Here is a 16884-nt window from a genome sequence, read left to right on the forward strand (position 1 = left end):
AGTGGTCAAATAAAGTTTCCCATGTTTTTTTTTTCCTCCCATTAAGTTTTATTTTCCCAAATTACATGTAAATACAAATTTTGACATCAATTTTTAAAAAAGTTTTGTGTTCCAAATACTCTTCCTCCCTCCTTTCCCACCCCCCCCCCAGAACTCAAGCAATTCAATATAATCCATACATCAGCAGTCATGCAAAACATTTCCACATTGTCCAGGTTGTGAAAGAAAACAAAAACAAAACCAAAGGAACTAACAAACAAAAAAAATATGCTTCAATCTGTATTCAGACCCCATCAGTTTTCTCTCTGTAGATGGACTGCATTTTCATAGGAACTTCAGAGTTTTCTTGGATCATTGCATTGCTGAAAATAACCAAGTCATTCACAGCAGATCATCTAACAATATTGCTGTTATTTTGTACATAGTACATTTCATGTTGCATCAGCTCATGTAGGTCTTTCTAGGTTTCTCTGATAGCATCCTGCTCATCATTGTTTTTATAGTAAACTACATTTATATAGTACTTTAAAGAGAGATTTCCTTACAATAAACACATGAGGTTGATTCTGGCAACCACAGTAATAGATAACATTTTTATAGTACCTTATACCTGACAAATAATTTTCTTCACAATATCCCAGCAAAGTAAGTATCATATGTTTTATCATCATCATCAATCAATTCTCACCATCAACAAATCCATCCTCATTTTCATAATCAATATCCACCTTTATCCAATCATCAATCAATCATCATCATCTTACATTACTCTTGAGTCTGCTTCACAATTTTTTTCACAGTTACTATTGTTATCTTATTCCTTTCCCTATGATATTTACTCTATTTTCTATCTTCTTTCACCCTATCCCTCCTCAAAAGTGATTTGCTGAGGGCAGCTAGGTGGTTCAGTGGATAAAGCACCAGCCCTGGATCCAGGAGGACCTGAGTTCAAATCCGGTCTTAGACACTTGACACTAGCTGTGTAACCTTGGGCAAGTCACTTAATCCTCATTGCCCCGAGAAAAAAAAGAAGTGATTTGCTTCTAACTGCCCCCTTCCCCAATATGCCCTCCCTTCTTTTACCCCTCCCTCCTTATCCCCTTCACCTCCTACTTTCCTGAAGGGTTAGACAGATTACTCCACCCAATTGAGTGTGTATGTTATTCCCTCCTTGAGCCAACTCTGATGAGATTAAGGTCTTTGAGCTAATTATGATGAGTCTAAGGTTCATTCACTGCCTCATTCCTCCCCCATCTCTTCCCTACTCCATAAGCCCTTTCCTGTTTCTTTCATGTGGTATTTCACCCCACATTACCTCTCCCCTTCCCCCTCCCCCAGTGCATTCCTCTCACCCCTAAATTTTATTCTAAAGATGTCATAATGGGGCAGCTAGGTGACACAGTGAACAAAACACACACCCTGGACCCAGGAGGACCCAAGCCCAAATCTGGCCTCAGACAACAGACACTCACCCGTTGTGCAACCCCAAGCATCTCACCCAACTCCAATATCCCCTCACAAAAAAGATAAACAAAAAATAAATGCTTTACAAATATCATCCCTTCATAATCAATTCCCACCTGTGCCTTCTAAGTTTATTTCTATCATCTGCCCTAATACTGAGAAAGTTCTTATGAGTTAGATGTATCATCTTCCCATGTAGGAATGTTAAACTGTTTAGTTTAACCTTTTAACATCCCTCTTAATTTCTTTTTCTTGTTTACATTTTTATGCTTCTCTAGGGTCTTGTATTTGAAAGTCAAATTTTCCATTCAGTTCAGGTCCTTTCATCATGAATACCTGAAAGTCCTCTTTTTCACTGAAGCCCCATTCTTTTCCTCTGAAAGATTATACTCAGTATTGCTGAATAGGTGATTCTTTATTGTAATCCCAATTTATTTGCCCTCTGGAATATCATATTCCATGCCCTCTGATCCTTTAATGTAGAAGCTGCTAGATCTCGTGCTATCCTAACCATGGCTCCACTGTACTTGAATTGTTTCTTGTTGGCCGCTTACAAATATGCATAATCAAGCAAAACACATTCTTCCATGGGCCATGTTAAAAAGATTTATGTCTCATTTGTTACCCTGAATTCACCACCTCTTTGTGAGGATGTAGGTCATCATCAAAATGTGTATCATCATCAAAATGATAAATTAAGGTTTATTAAATCATGGTTGGCTACTGCATTGATCAGATGACTTAATTCCTTCAAAGTTGTTTGTCTTTATGATATGAATATTATTATAAAAATTATTTACCCAATTGTGTTTATTTAACTTTGTATCAGTTCACCCAAGTTTTCTTAGGTTTCTCGAAACTGTCCCACTTGTCATATAATGCAATAGTATCAAATTACATTCATACACCATCATTTATTTTCAGTCATTTCTCAATTGATAGGCACCTTCTTAGTTTCCAGTTCTTTTACACTCCAAAAAAGAGTTGTTTTGTGTAAATAGATCCTCATCTTTTTTGAATTTCTTTGGGATATATGATCAATGGTATATTTGGGTCAAAGGAAACACAGTTTAGTAATTTTTTGTACATAGTTCTAATTTACTTTAAAAAATGGCTGGACCAATTCCCAATTCCACCAAAATTGTATTAATGTGCCTGTTTTCCCATAGCCTCTCCAATATTCATTGTTTTCATTTTTGCCAATCTGATAAGTATGGGGTGTTATGTTAAAATTGTCTTTTTTTTTTTTACTTTTTCTAATCATTACTGATTAGAATATTTTTCCACTATGGTTATTGAAAATTTGGATTTCTTCCTGTGAAAATTGTCTATTTATATGATTTAACTTTTTATTAATTAGGGATTATACATTATAATCAATTTTTAAATCCATGTAATATATAGATAGATGCAGATATAGATAAGCATACATATATCTGTATATTTATAGGATATGTGACCTTTATAAGATAAATTTCTTGTAAAGATTTTTTCCAGTTATATGTTTCCCTTCAAAATTTAACTTTGGTTTAGTTTATTCATAATCATTTAAAATTATATATAATTAAAATTTTACATTTTTTCTTCTGTCATCCTATCTGTTGGTGAGTCATGTACTCTTCCCCTATCCATAAAACTAAAAGGTAACTTCTTCTTTCCTTCTCTAATTTGTTTATAAAGTTATACTTTATATCTGTCCTATATCCATTTGAAACTGGTCTTGGTATATTATGTGAATTTTTTTTACTTAGATTTTGTTGTACTGTTTTCTAGTTTTCCCCACAGTTTTGTTTTTATCCTAGTAGCTAAAGTCTTTAGATTTATCAAATAATAGCCTACTGTATCCACTTTGATTGTGCGTGTGTGTGTGTGTGTGTGTGTGTGTATGTTGTACACTTATTCTGTTCTGCTGATTGAATTCTTTAAGTCTCCATCAGTACCAAATGATTTTGAGGATAACAATGTTGTAGTATAGTTTTGTTTCTTACACTCCTAGATCCATTTATTTTTCATTATTTCATGTTGGGCATTTGGTGGACACCTGCCTTGTTAAACTTAAGTGGAAGTTCTTCCCCTAAGAAGTGATGATTCTTTGGAATAATCTTCAAGTCACAAACTGGAAAAAATAAGACATTAACACATATAGAAGCATCCTAAGGAATTTCATTTCTTTGACCCACCATCCATTTTGATTATATATAGAGCTAGAATGTTCTTCATTGCTGAAAAGTGTCTTTTCACACTTTTCCCATAATGGCTTTCACACTCTCTAAAGAGGCTTCTTTGCAAAACATGAGGGATCTGCATGCCATGATAGCCATTCACTACCTTTAACTATGATATGACACAAAGGCAAGAGGAAGTGATCCATGGGAAAGGTCAAGTAAGATAGTCACATGGTAAACTTTCTGAATAATGTTTGCATAGATGTGACTACAGACAAATGGAAAAAGACTAGGGATGAGTCATAAACAAAGATTATAATGATAAATATCAACACAACAAGAAGAAAAATAATTAATTTTTCCTTCTAGGTAAAAATATTTAACCTGAAAAATGCCCCTAATTTGATAATCATTTTTTGCTCTTGGAAAACAAAACAAGTAAATTACCTGGACTTACTGACAACAACACAGAGGAGTGGGGTATATAAGGGACCCTTGGGACAAGATTTTCAGAATTAAACCAACTCCTTCACCTTGAAAGAAACCCAGAAGCTCAACCCACCAACACCATGGTCAGCTCCTGTTGTGGCTCCACCTGCTCTGGCCAGAGCTGTGGCTCTGGCTGCTGTTCCCCCTGCTGCTGCAGGCCTGCCTGCTGCTTACGACCTGCCTGCTACCAGAGCACCTGCTGCAGCACCAACTGCTACAGGCCCACCTGCATTGTGTCCACCTGCTGCCGCCCCACCTGCTGTGGGTCCAGCTGTTGCCAGCCAAGTTGCTGCAGACCAAGGTGCTGCCAGTCTGTGTGCTGCCAACCAACCTGCTGCCGCCCCAGCTGCTGCCAGCCCTGCTGCCGCCCCAGCTGCTGTGTGTCCAGCTGCTGCCAGCCCTGTTGTCGCCCCAGCTGCTGTATTTCTAGTTGCTGCCGTCCCAGTTGCTGCCAGCCCTGCTGCCGCCCCAGCTGCTGTGTGTCCAGCTGCTGCCAGCCCTGTTGTCGCCCCAGCTGCTGTATTTCTAGTTGCTGCCGTCCCAGTTGCTGCCAGCCCTGCTGCCGCCCCAGCTGCTCTGTGTCCAGCTGCTGCCAGCCCTGTTGTCGCCCCAGCTGCTGTATTTCTAGTTGCTGCCGTCCCAGTTGCTGCCAGCCTTGCTGTCGCCCCACCTGCTGCCAGACCACCTGCTGCAGAACTACTTGTTGCCGCCCAGCTTGCTGTGGCTCCTCCTGCTGCTGAGCACTCATCCTTGTGTACATATTCTCACCATCAACAACTAATCTCAGAGAGGCATCAATTCCCTTCTACCTATCTAGGGTTGTGCATTACAACCTAGTACGAGATGATCTACACATGACCCATTGGAAGCTTCAACCAGAGACTGGTATCCAGGCTCCTGTCTCACTCAAACTCTCTTCTGTCTGTTGCCCTTTTCCTCCCACAAAGACATCAACTTTAAATTGAATTTCAAGTTTTCCTCTAAAATCCTCACCTAATGTTAGACCTTCGGGGCCTCCTTAAGCCATCAGACTTTGCTGTTTGATAAGAAGAACAGTATCTGTTATGTTTCTTATTCACTCTAGTACTTGAAATCTGAGATTCCAAAAATATTTCCTTCAGATTCCCTCTTAGTGACTTTTCTTTGTCTTAGTGTTTGTCAATTTCTAATTAAAATCTGTGCTTTCTTCCCCATATTTATTCAAAGAATGTCTATAATGGGGTCACCCAATCTGTGATAGAAGTGAAATATATAATAAAATTTGTGCCCAAATCTATCTTAATGAATCTTCTGCTCAAGAATTGTTGAAGCCAAGCACTGTTATCATTTTCTAAGCAATAGACAATACAATACCATGTATGGAAAGGTGAATCTCAAGAAGAAACAAAAGAAATTTGTGTACTTGTGTGGGGTGTGTGTGTGTGTGTGTGTGTGTGTGTGTGTGTGTGTGTGAGAGAGAGAGAGAGAGAGAGAGAGAGAGAGAGAGAGAGAGAGAGAGAGAGAGAGAGAGAGAGAGAGAAAGAAAGGCAGGCAGAAACAGACAGAGAGGGAGGCAGGGTTTAAAAGGAACTATTAGGCACGTGGACAAGAAGGGAAGTTACAGCTTGATAACAATTTACAAGGCTAGAGAGGGGGAAGAGAATTGAATAATTACTTAAATGCAAAACAGTGTTTTAAGTGCTTTTTATAAATATTATCTCATCTGTACAAAGCTCACTAGCTCTCAAACCTATAAGAAATTATGTGCCAAAGATAAAACAATTTCAGCCATCTCCATAGTCTAAAAAAGTTTCTTAAACTATGGGTAACAACCCCATATGGGGTAATGTAACTGAATGTGGGGGTTGTGAAAAATTCGGCAACAGTAAAAGGTTATGGGGACAGCTAGGTGGGGCAGCTAGGTGGCACAGTGGATAGAGCACCAGCCCTGGATTCAGGAGTACCTGAGTTCAATTCCGGCCTCAGACACTTAACACTTACTAGCTGTGTGACCCTGGGCAAGTCACTTAACCCCAATTGCCCTGCCCCCCCCAAAAAAGACCATGTATACCTATTTTATATACCCATATACCAGGGGTTGTGTAAAAAATTTCTCAGGAGAAAAGGGGTCACAAATGAAAAAAGTTCAAGAAGACCTGGTCTAAAATACAAAGAGCCTTAAAAAAAATTTTAAACTCCATGAACTAGGGGGTCATTCATGGTCAGCAAGCACCCCTCTTCCTTGCCCACCATGCTCCTGGCAGTAAGACTGCACTTAGACATTCAACCCATGGGCTTGCAACAAAATGCACCCCTCACCCCAATTACTCCTGTCCCCTCTCTTCAATGCCTTGGAGATCCAAACTCCAAACTACAGAAATTTGCTGAGGCCTCAATAGCCAGAAGAATGGCAGCATTCTGTACCACTACAGAGCTCTGTAGGAGAGTAGAAGAATATAGACAATGGTATGACATGTTATCTGAGTTTATAATAAGATTCAAACCCATAACACAATCCCATCTCATTTTCCCAAAGCCTTAGAGATCCAAACTCCAAATGACAAAAAGCTACTAAAGTTGCAAAGGCGCATCAGTGTGGCATTATGTACTGTTGGGTCAGAGAACTATGGAATTGAGGGAATGGGGCAAGACTCTGTGTGCGTGTGCATGAATGTATATGTGTAGGGGGTAAGGGTGTTGTGTGGAATAAACTATGTCCACTATCCTGGGAGGAAAGTTCAAGATCCATCTGGGACTAGCTGGTGAACAGAGGATTGTCCAAAATGATGCTTTGAAATTCAGGCTCCAGTGAAATCATGATCAAAGGGAAAAGAGTCAGAAAGTAAGAAACAGAGGAAAATGGGGAAGTGAAATGGAAATTTCCAAAGATCCCTGGAGAAAGACCTTAAGTACAAGTATATAAACCAACATGTAAAACATTAACAACATAAAGAAAGAGGGCCTCCAGATCAAGTAAATGAATTCAGGCATCCACTAATAAATATTTCAAAAAAACATCAGCAAGCATTATCTGTAAAAGTGATAAGTTAGAAGCCTTCCCCATAAGATAAGAGGTAAAGCAAGGATCCCATTATCACCACTGTGATTCAATATTGTTCTAGTAACACTAGCTAGAGCAATAGAGGAAGAAAAAGAAATTAAAGGAATTAGAAAAGGCAATGAGGAAATAAAACTATCACTCTTTGCAGATGATATGATTGTATACATGGACAATCCCAAAGAATCAACTAAAAACTAGTTCAAATAATTAACAACTTCAGCAAAGTCACAGGATATAAAATAAACCCACATAAATCATCAGCATTTCTATATATTACCAATAAAGTTCATCAGCAAGAGATAGAGAAATTCAATTTAAAATTTAATTTAAAACTGTAGACAATAGAAAATATGTGGGAGTCTAACTGCCAAGATAAACCCAGGAACTTTATGAACACAATTACAAAACATTTTTCACATAAAGTCAGACCTAAACATTTGGGAAAATATTAATTACTCATGAGTAGCCTGAACCAATATAATAAAAATTATAACTCTACCTAAATTATATACTTAATTCAGTTTCATACCAATCAAACTACCCAAAACATCTTATAATGCTATTAAAATGAATAATATTAATGAAATTTATCTGGAAGAATAAAAAGTCAATAATGCCAAGGGAATTGAGGATGAAAAAAATGTGAAGGAAGGCAACCTAGCCATACTAGATCTCAAACTTTATTGCAAAGTGGTAATCATCAAAACAATTTGGTATTGACTAAGAAAGAAATAGAATAGTGGAGAAGTGGACTAGATTAGCTACTCAATATACAGTAGGAAATGACCACAGTAATCTTGTATTTGATAAAAACAAAGATCCAAACTTTTGGGATAAGAACTTGCTATTTGACAAAAATTACTGGGAAGAATGGATAGCATTTTGACAGAAACTAGTTATTGACCAACAACCTCGTACCATATACCACCATAAAGTCAAAATGGTACATGATTTAGACATAAAGGCTCAAGCCATAACAGAATTGGGGGAATGTGGAATAGTTTACCTGACAAATCTATGGATAAGAGAAGAATTTATTATCAAACCAAAGATACAGAGCATTATAGAGAGTAAAAAGTAAGAGGTTTTGCACAAACCAAACCAACGCAGCCAAGAGTATAAAGAAAGTACCAAACTGGAGGGAAATTTTTATAGCAAGTTTATCTGATAAAGGCCTCATTTCTCAAATATATAGAGAGGTGAGTCAAATTTATATGAATATGGATCATTCCCCAGTTGATAAATGGCCAAAAGATATGAACATACAGTTTTCAGGAAAAAATAAAGCTCTCTCTACTCTTGTGAAAAGATACTCTAAATCACTATTGATTAGAGAAATGCAAATTAAAACAACTCTGACACGCTTATCAGATTGGCTAATATAACAGAAAAGGAAAATGACCAATGTTGGAGGGGATGTGGGAAAATTGGGACACTGACACACTATTGGTGAAGTTGTGAATTGATCCAACCATTCTTCTAAAAAAAAAAAAGATTAATGAATAGAACCAGTTGATGGCAAAGCAAGGAATAAGGAATCCAATTTACTAAGTAAGAAGGGGAAGATCCAAACTCTTGGAATAAAATCTCATTATTTGACAAAAACTGCTGGGAAAACTAGAAAACAGTATAGCAAAAACTAGGTATAGTCCAACATCTCACACCATATACTAAAATAAGGTCAAAATGGGTACACTATTTACACATAAAGGGTGATACCATAAGCAAATTAGAAGAGTATGGAATAGTTTATCTGTAAGATTTATGGACAGGAAAAGTCTTTAAGACCAAAGAAGATATAGATAACATTTTAAAATGTAAAACAGATAATTTAGATTACATAAAATTAAAAAGCTTTTGCACAAAGAAAACATATAACCAAAATTATAAGAAAAGGAGAAAACTGAGGAAGAATTTTAGCATCAAGTATCACTGATAAGCTTCATTTCTCAAATATATAGAGAACTGACTCAAATTTATAAAAAAATACAACTCATTTCCCAATTGAGAAATGGTCAAAGGATATGAACAGGAAGTTTACAAAGAAATCAAAGCTCTCTATAGTCATATGGAAAAATGTTCTAAATCACTATTGATCAAAGAAATGTGAATTAAAACAACTCTGAGGTATCACCTTACACCCATTAGATTGGAAAATATAAAAAAGGAAAATACTGGATGTTGGAGAGGTTATGAGAATACTGAGATGTTAATCTACTGTTGGTGGAGTTGTGAAAAGATCCATCCATTCTGGAGAATGATTTGGAATTATGCACAAAAGGCTATAAAACTGTGCATACCCTTTGACCCAGCAATACCATTGTTATGTTTATATCTTAAAGACATCCCACAAAAGAAAATAAAACTTATTTGTACAAAAAAATTCATAGCAGCTCTTTTTGTGGTGGCTAAGAATTGGACATCAAAGGAATGCTCATCAATTGGGGAATGACTGAACAATTTGTGGTATATGATTTTGATGGAATACTATGGTGCTATAAGAAATGACAAGTGGGACAGCATTCATCTCACTCCTCAGGAATAGGCCAGGTAGAACCATGTTTGGAAGCACAGGGAAGCTAGCTGCTGAGGGTCTGGTCCACTGGGCTGAGAATGCTGCAGAAGGAGCAGTCCATGCGGCTGAAGAAGTGATCAAGGAAGTAGTGGAACATGCCAAGGAGGCTGGTATGAAAGTCATAGAAAATGTCATGAAGGCTGCAAAGGAAGCTGAAGAAAAAGCTGCAAAGGAGGTGACCAACAAAGTAACCAACACAATAACTCATGCTGCTGAGGGACTGAACAGTCTTGGACAATGATCAGCATGACTTTTATAGCCTGAGCACAATAAAAAGCCATGTGACTTCCAAAAAAGAAAGAAAAAGAGAGAGAGAGAGAGAGAGAGAGAGAGAGAGAGAGAGAGAGAGAGAGAGAGAAGGAAGGAAGGAAGGAAGGAAGGAAGGAAGGAAGGAAGGAAGGAAGGAAGGAAGGAAGGAAGGAAGGAAGGAAGGAAGGAAGGAAGGGAGGGAGGAAGGGAGGGAGGAAGGGAGGAAGGAAGGAAGGAAGGAAGGAAGGAAGGAAGGAAGGAAGGAAGGGAGGAAGGAAGGAAGGAAGGAAGGAAGGGAGGAAGGAAGGGAGGAAAGAAATGACAAGTCGGATGATTTCAGAAAGGCCTGGAAAGACTTATATAAACTGATGTATAGTGCAGTGAGCAGAACTTGGAGAACACTGCACAGTGACAGCAATATTGTTTGATGAAGAACTGTGAATGACATCACTATTCTCAGCAATACAATGATAGAAGACAATCCCAAAGGACTAATGATGAAGTATACTATCCACCTCCCAAGAAAGAACTGATATTGATGGAACACAGACTGAATAATGCTATTTTTCACTTTCTTTCTTTAATTTTTTAATTCGTTTTCTTATACAAAATTACTAATATGGTAATGCTTTACACAATGACACGTGTATAAACTATATCTGATTGCATAACACCTCAGAATTTGGAGACTGGAGAGAGGGAAGAAAGGATAGAATTTGCAACTAAAACTTTAAATAAAAATGTTTCTTAAAATTAAAAAAAAAAACCTAAGTGGAGGGGGAGGGTGGGAGAGGAAGAATTAAATAACCAGATAAAAGCAGAAAAGACAAAGGAACTCATAACAAAAAAAAAATCAAAACGATGACAGCAAAATGTTAAATTTATATTACTAGAAGGAGCTTCTCCATTCAATATAACTTAATGTCTTCCTTGGACGCCATATAGTTAAGATCTAAGGCTGTATGGTTATTGACTCATTGAGGACCTGCCCCATTAACAATTGTAATGATAGGTATGGTCAGGCCACTGGTCAAAAAAAAATCCTAAGGCTCATATGTTGAGACTGAATTCAAATGATTTCCCATTGTCTGACTCAGGGAACATACTATTAGGAAACTTATTTACATAAATTTTATTAAACAATACAAGGAGATAGAGTAGCAATCCAGGCAACCCTAAGCAGTTAGAGCTACCTGACTTAATTCCCCTGGTCTCATGAATCCCCTAATCATGCAGGAATAGAATGACTATTCTGGGAATTCACAAGATAAAGTAGCAAGCATATTCTCAGGTGTACGATGATCTATATAAGGCTGGGGAAGCTCTAGTAGCCCCCAGTCTGGATCTACTTCAACAACAATTCTCCACTTCCTCCTCAGTGAAGTACAAATGTTCATTGTGATAGTCAAGGCTACTATTTATAGTACATATCTCCCTTTATCCACCCCATCTTTCAAATCTTATTTTCTCTGTCCCTCAATAACCTTCTGCTTTAGTTCCATTCTGTATTTAATTCTCCATCTTTAGTTTAGACTATATGGCCAATGAGGTACATGCTAATTCTCAATATCCTCCTAGTAAATAAGGATAATTCTCAGTTCTAAATTGGGGTCAACTGATTAGCCCCAACATTTTTGGTGCAAACCTCCAGTAGAGCCTTCTGAACACATATTAATCTGATCAGCCACAGTTGAACATTATACCTTGACACCAACATAGTGATATAATTTTGATCCTCTAAGAATAAAGGACTATAACCAACCAGCCCCAATCTGGAGTGTTCTTGCTTCTCCCTCTGACTAGACAGATAGATAGATAGATAGATAGATAGATAGATAGATAGATAGATAGATAGATAGATAGATAGATAGAGATATAGACATATAGCCAATTTTCAGGGCCAAGGTCAAGTCCCACGTCTTCATTGAAGCTATCCTTGACTACAGACAACTGTTCTTTTCCACCCAATTCATCATTAAGGCTTATAACTTGCAGTGCTCATCTGGGCATATGTTCATAAAAAGGGCAATTACTAATTATCTCAGTCTTGTAATTTATCTTTGAAAATAGATGCTATAAAGCAGAAACAGCACCTTATCTATGGATATACTTGAGTCAGCTTGAACTGCCTCAAAAGAGCCACCTGTTGGGGGGCAGCTAGGTGGCACAGTGGATAAAGCACTGGCCCTGGATTCAGAAGGACCTGAGTTCAAATCCGGACTCAGACACTTGACACTAGCTGTGTGACCCTGTTGCATTTTCAGTAGGAGCATTTGCATTTTGAAAATTAGCAAACACTTCAAATGAGGGTTTGATTTATTGTCTTGAGAAATTGATGGAGAAAATGTTAAAATGTAGATTAAACTTTAAAAAGACAGTTGTTAAATGTTTTCTGGAATATCACTGAATTCTTACTATATCTCCTACTTGTCTGGCACAATTCTATAAATGTAATTAAATTCTTAAAACAGAACCTCCACACATATTTATTAAATGATTTTTTAAAATCATTCAGTTAGCTTGTTTGATGAATGATTCTATAGAGATCTCCATAATGTGTCACTGTTTCTAAAAGCATCAGAAATCATGTGATTCCAGGTCCCCTAGATCTAGGGGTCATCTATAAAGAAAAAGACATAATTATGGATTTCTTTTTGCTTGTTAAAAAATTGTGAGATTCTACTATCTTTCTGAAGTGAATGAGTCAGAGAAAAGGAACATGAGAGATTTTGGTGTCTCATATCATAGATCCTCATTTTCTCAGGTCACCTGCCACCAGATAATGCACAAATCCCAGATTTCCTCATTACTCACCAGTACCCCACAATGACATGCTATTATTTATCTTCCCACAGAGGCATCCTATTATTATGAAGTGTTGAGTTGTCCCCCATTGCTGATAGTATTTCCTTGATGACAACTCACCTTTTATAGTTAGGCTATAATCCATAGACAAGGAGTGAAAGATGCAAGAGCTGTTGGCATATCCCATATAGCCCACTCCTCTATAACTATAACTAACTGGAAACCAGAGTAATGTATACAATAGAAAAAAGAAAAGATGTGATGCATAATGAAAGAAAGTACTGGATAAATTATAGTGCATTGGGAAAAGGAATTAAATTTTTTGCCACCTGTGTTATTCCTGGCCAACATAACTTTCTACTTGATATTCTCTCTTCTATCATGATAGATAACAAAGAAATATCAACATATGTATCTAACTTATATTTCTATATTTGATTCACACCATTCCCTATAATGTGATTCATACTCATGTTACATTGGGCTTTCCCCAAAAGTATTTCCCATGCTTTCCAATATCTTCACCATTGCTCATGATAGTTCTTATGCCTGGAAAGCTTTCTTTTATTCAGTTTCTTCCTTTTAACATATCACCCTGCACTGAAGTTCAATTTAAATGCCATCATTTCCTTTTTTATTTTTTTTTAGTGAGGCAATTGGGATTAAGTGACTTGCCCAGGGTCACACAGCTAGTCAGTGTTAAGTGTCTGAGACTGGATTTGAACTCAGGTCCTCCTGACTCCAGGGCCAGTGCTCTATCTACTGCACCACCTAGCTGCCCCTAAATGCCATCATTTCCAAGGACACTTTTTTAAAATTATGATCAGTTCCTTTTTTCCCATTTAAGAGTAGTTTTTTTTTCTCCAACTACATGTAGAGAGTTTTCAACATTCATTTTTGTAAGATTTTGAGTTCCAAAATTTTCACCCTCTCTGTCTTTTCTCCCTCCTCCCCAAGGCAGCAAGCAATCTGTTATAGGTTATATATGTAGAATCATGTTAAACATATTTTCCACATTAGTTATGTTGTAAAAGAAGAATCAAAACAAAAAGGAAAACCATGAGAAAGATAAAACAAATTTTAAAAAGTGAAAATCGTATGCCTCGATCTGCATTCAGACTCTAGGTTCTTTTTCTGGATATGGAGAGCATTTTCCATCATGATTCTTTTGGAATTGTCTTGGATCATTTTATTGCTGGGAAGAATTAAGTCTATCACGGGTGATTATCACACAATGCTACTGTTACTGTGTATAATGTTCTCTTGATTCTGCTCACTTCACTCAGCATCAGTTCAGTATAACCAACACTAAAAGGATACAAACAATTTTATATATATATATATATGTATGTATGTATGTATATATATGTATGTATATATATGATTTTTGCTTAAGTATGAATTTATATATTTGTTGCTGCTATATTTAATCTTAAATAATTTGCCTCATTAGCTTCTCATGATCTTTTTTAATACTGACCCTGTAACCCAATGAACTATCTCGCCCAACTTCCTTTCATTTGCCTAATAGGTTTCAAGCCGTACTTCTCAGTTATATTTTTCTTTTTTCTTTTTTAAATCAGGACAGCGATCAGGCTACATCAGGTATAGAACTATCTTAGTCTGTAGCATTTCAGGGCACCTATACATATCAATGGAGGGCCATATAAGTTTATCTTGCCCTCCTATATCAGCCTCTTCTTCCAGGCCTATAGGCAGTTCTTGAGTCTATACTTGTTTCCATTTCTTGTCAGACCTCATTTCTTCTCCTTTCATGACTTTGTATCAACTTCTTTCATTACAACATTTGACTTCCATAAACCCATTCTCCAAGTGGCTAAAATCTCTAATATGAATAGTCTGCCATCCTCAAAAATCCCTCTAGAAGTTCTCTTAACTCCAAGTTGGTAGGGTCCCACAACTCTTGCCATAAATACCTGCTACCATCCCACTAACAAAAGCATCCACAGGGAATTAAATTTAAGCAATTTGCCTAGGATCTGCTTTTCTGTCTCAGTTTTTACCATATGAGAGAGAAACTGCTTTGTAAGTTAATAGACTGAGGGCAAGGATTCAGAATGTAGGCATCATTGATAGAACTATTTCACAGTCAGATTATGTTGTATTTTTTATTATAAATGGAGGTATAAGGAAGGGTGGTAAACTAAGCTTAATTTTTGAAAACATGGTAAGCCACATGAAATTAAGCTAAGAAACAGATAGCACCCACATATAAGATGTTTATCATCATGCCATAAAGATATCTTCATCTGGGACAGCTAGGTGGCTCAGTGAATAGAGCACCGGTCCTGGAGTCAGGAAGACCTGAGTTCAAATCCAGCCTCAGACACTTAACACTTACTAGCTGTGTGACCCTGGGCAAGTCACTTAACCCCAATTGCCTCACCCCCCCCCCAAAAAAAATCAATATATTCATCCTTTGTGAATTTAGCCAACCCAACCCATGGTTTGCACTAAGTAGAGAATGTTGTATGATGCACTAAGGGGCTAGTGTCAGGTTATCACATGGTCAACATGATTTTTTTTTCAGTGAGGCAATTAGGACTAAGTGACTTGCCCAGGGTCACACAGCTAGTAAGTGTCAAGTGTCTGAGGCCAGATTTGAATTTAGGTCCTCCTGACTCTAGGGCCGGTGCTCTATCCACTGTGCCACCTAGCTGCCCCAAGTTCAACATGATTTTGAAGAAGGATAGAAGGAAATCAAGGGTGACATGCCTAAAATATGAAATACTAAAGATTATTTAAGAGAGAAAAAGAAGAGGATAGATGAATTCTAGGTAATTAAGAGAATAACATTTTTTTCTCATGATTAAATCAAATTATCTAATTGAATGGTAACTTTTCCATCATGAAAACAATGACCAGGAAATAGCCTGTAATTGGTCATGATAGCCATTTAGGACAGTATATAAGAGGTCAGTGGGGCTAGGAGACTTTCAAACTCAAGTAACTCCCTCTCCTTGAAATCAACACAGAATCTTAATACATCAGCAACATGGTCAACTCCTGTTGTGGTTCCATCTGCTCTGGGCAAGAGGTCTGTCAAGAGACCTGCTGTACTCCCAGCTGCTGCCCCCAGATCACCTGCTGCCGCCCCAGCTGTGGTGTGTCCAGCTGTTGCCGCCCCACCTGCTGCCAAACCACTTGTTGTCGCACAACTTGCTGCCGTCCCAGCTGTGGTGTGTCCAGCTGTTGCCGCCCAACCTGTTGCCAGTCTAGTTGCTGCCGTCCCACCTGCTGCCAAACCACTTGTTGCCACACAACTTGCTGCCGCCCCAGCTGTGGTGTGTCCAGCTGTTGCCGCCCAACCTGTTGCCAGTCTAGTTGCTGTCGCCCCACCTGCTGCCAGACCACTTGTTGCCGTCCACCTTGCTGCCCTCCCACCTGCTGCCAGACCACTTGTTGCCGTCCACCTTGCTGCCCTCCCACCTGCTGCCAGACCACATGCTGTAGAACCACCAGCTGCCGCCCAGCCTGCTGCTGAGCACTCAGATCTGTATATATCTGCTCACCATTCTCAACCCATTCCCTAGAGACACAAGCAACCATCCCTCCTGCACATCAAAATGCATAACCCTTTTTCAAATCATTCAACCTTGAGCTGAGTCACATGAGCACAATTTAAAAGGCTCAAAACCAATACCTGGCTTTTTCTCCTGCCCAAGAAGCCATTTTTTGTTACCCTTTCCTATAGCAATTGTGAATATATTCATATCTGTCAGCTAAAAAATAAACAAACCCCACCTTCCCTTGTTACACTTGAGTATTCCAATGACTATTTTCTGTCTGCAATTTTTCTGTCTCATCATTTTTATTTCCAAATAAAACTTACCCAGAAAAGTAATGGCTGCAATAATCTTTTTTTCTCTTTGAGCACTCACTTATAGGGTCTTTTAAAGTGCATTTCTAAACAGGTTTCAGCACACATATGTCTGAGTCTTTCAATCACACATTAGTGCAAAACACATTTGGGATGTAGTGTTGAATGTTATATTGACTAGTAGGGACAAACTACTTGGTATTTTAAGGTCCCATATTCCTAACAGTACACCAACTGTTTCTTTTCCAGCTAAGGT

The 16884-nt window shown here is 37.9% G+C and overlaps 3 protein-coding genes across 9 annotated transcripts; all 3 read left to right on the top strand.

Annotated features, from left to right (window-relative positions):
* The first annotated feature begins 4195 nt into the window (after nt 1–4195).
* LOC122755998 (keratin-associated protein 4-3-like) lies at nt 4196–4858 on the top strand. 6 transcript variants are annotated; one of them, XM_044005016.1, is made up of 2 exons: nt 4199–4604; nt 4716–4858. In XM_044005016.1, exons 1-2 carry the CDS (start codon nt 4199–4201, stop codon nt 4856–4858), a joined length of 549 nt encoding a protein of 182 aa, XP_043860951.1. The 6 variants fall into 6 exon arrangements, with proteins under 6 accessions (XP_043860952.1, XP_043860951.1, XP_043860947.1 ...); XM_044005012.1 differs by having other exon boundaries at nt 4199–4419; nt 4465–4858; XM_044005014.1 differs by having other exon boundaries at nt 4199–4275; nt 4354–4858.
* A 4858-nt stretch (nt 4859–9716) lies between these two features.
* Nucleotides 9717–9974, top strand: LOC122752952 (protein FAM25C-like). Its single transcript, XM_043999965.1, has one exon. The coding sequence runs from the start codon at nt 9717–9719 to the stop codon at nt 9972–9974; it is 258 nt and encodes an 85-aa protein (XP_043855900.1).
* Nucleotides 9975–15803: 5829 nt separating this feature from the next.
* Nucleotides 15804–16608, top strand: LOC122755394 (keratin-associated protein 4-12-like). Of its 2 annotated transcripts, XM_044003773.1 has the most exons (2): nt 15804–15843; nt 15907–16608. In XM_044003773.1, the coding sequence occupies exons 1-2, from the start codon at nt 15804–15806 to the stop codon at nt 16290–16292; spliced, it is 426 nt and encodes a 141-aa protein (XP_043859708.1). In that variant the 3' UTR covers nt 16293–16608. The 2 variants fall into 2 exon arrangements, with proteins under 2 accessions (XP_043859708.1, XP_043859707.1); XM_044003772.1 differs by having other exon boundaries at nt 15804–16608.
* Nucleotides 16609–16884: the final 276 nt, after the last annotated feature.

The sequence above is a fragment of the Dromiciops gliroides genome, chromosome 4 (assembly GCF_019393635.1).
Source record: "Dromiciops gliroides isolate mDroGli1 chromosome 4, mDroGli1.pri, whole genome shotgun sequence".
Taxonomy (NCBI): Eukaryota; Metazoa; Chordata; class Mammalia; order Microbiotheria; family Microbiotheriidae; genus Dromiciops; species Dromiciops gliroides.

Bases quoted from the DNA above. Each gene is read 5' to 3' on its own strand.
- LOC122755998 (XM_044005017.1), top strand. From the start codon at position 4,199: ATGGTCAGCTCCTGTTGTGGCTCCACCTGCTCTGGCCAGAGCTGTGGC.
- LOC122752952 (XM_043999965.1), top strand. From the start codon at position 9,717: ATGTTTGGAAGCACAGGGAAGCTAGCTGCTGAGGGTCTGGTCCACTGG.
- LOC122755394 (XM_044003772.1), top strand. From the start codon at position 15,804: ATGGTCAACTCCTGTTGTGGTTCCATCTGCTCTGGGCAAGAGGTCTGT.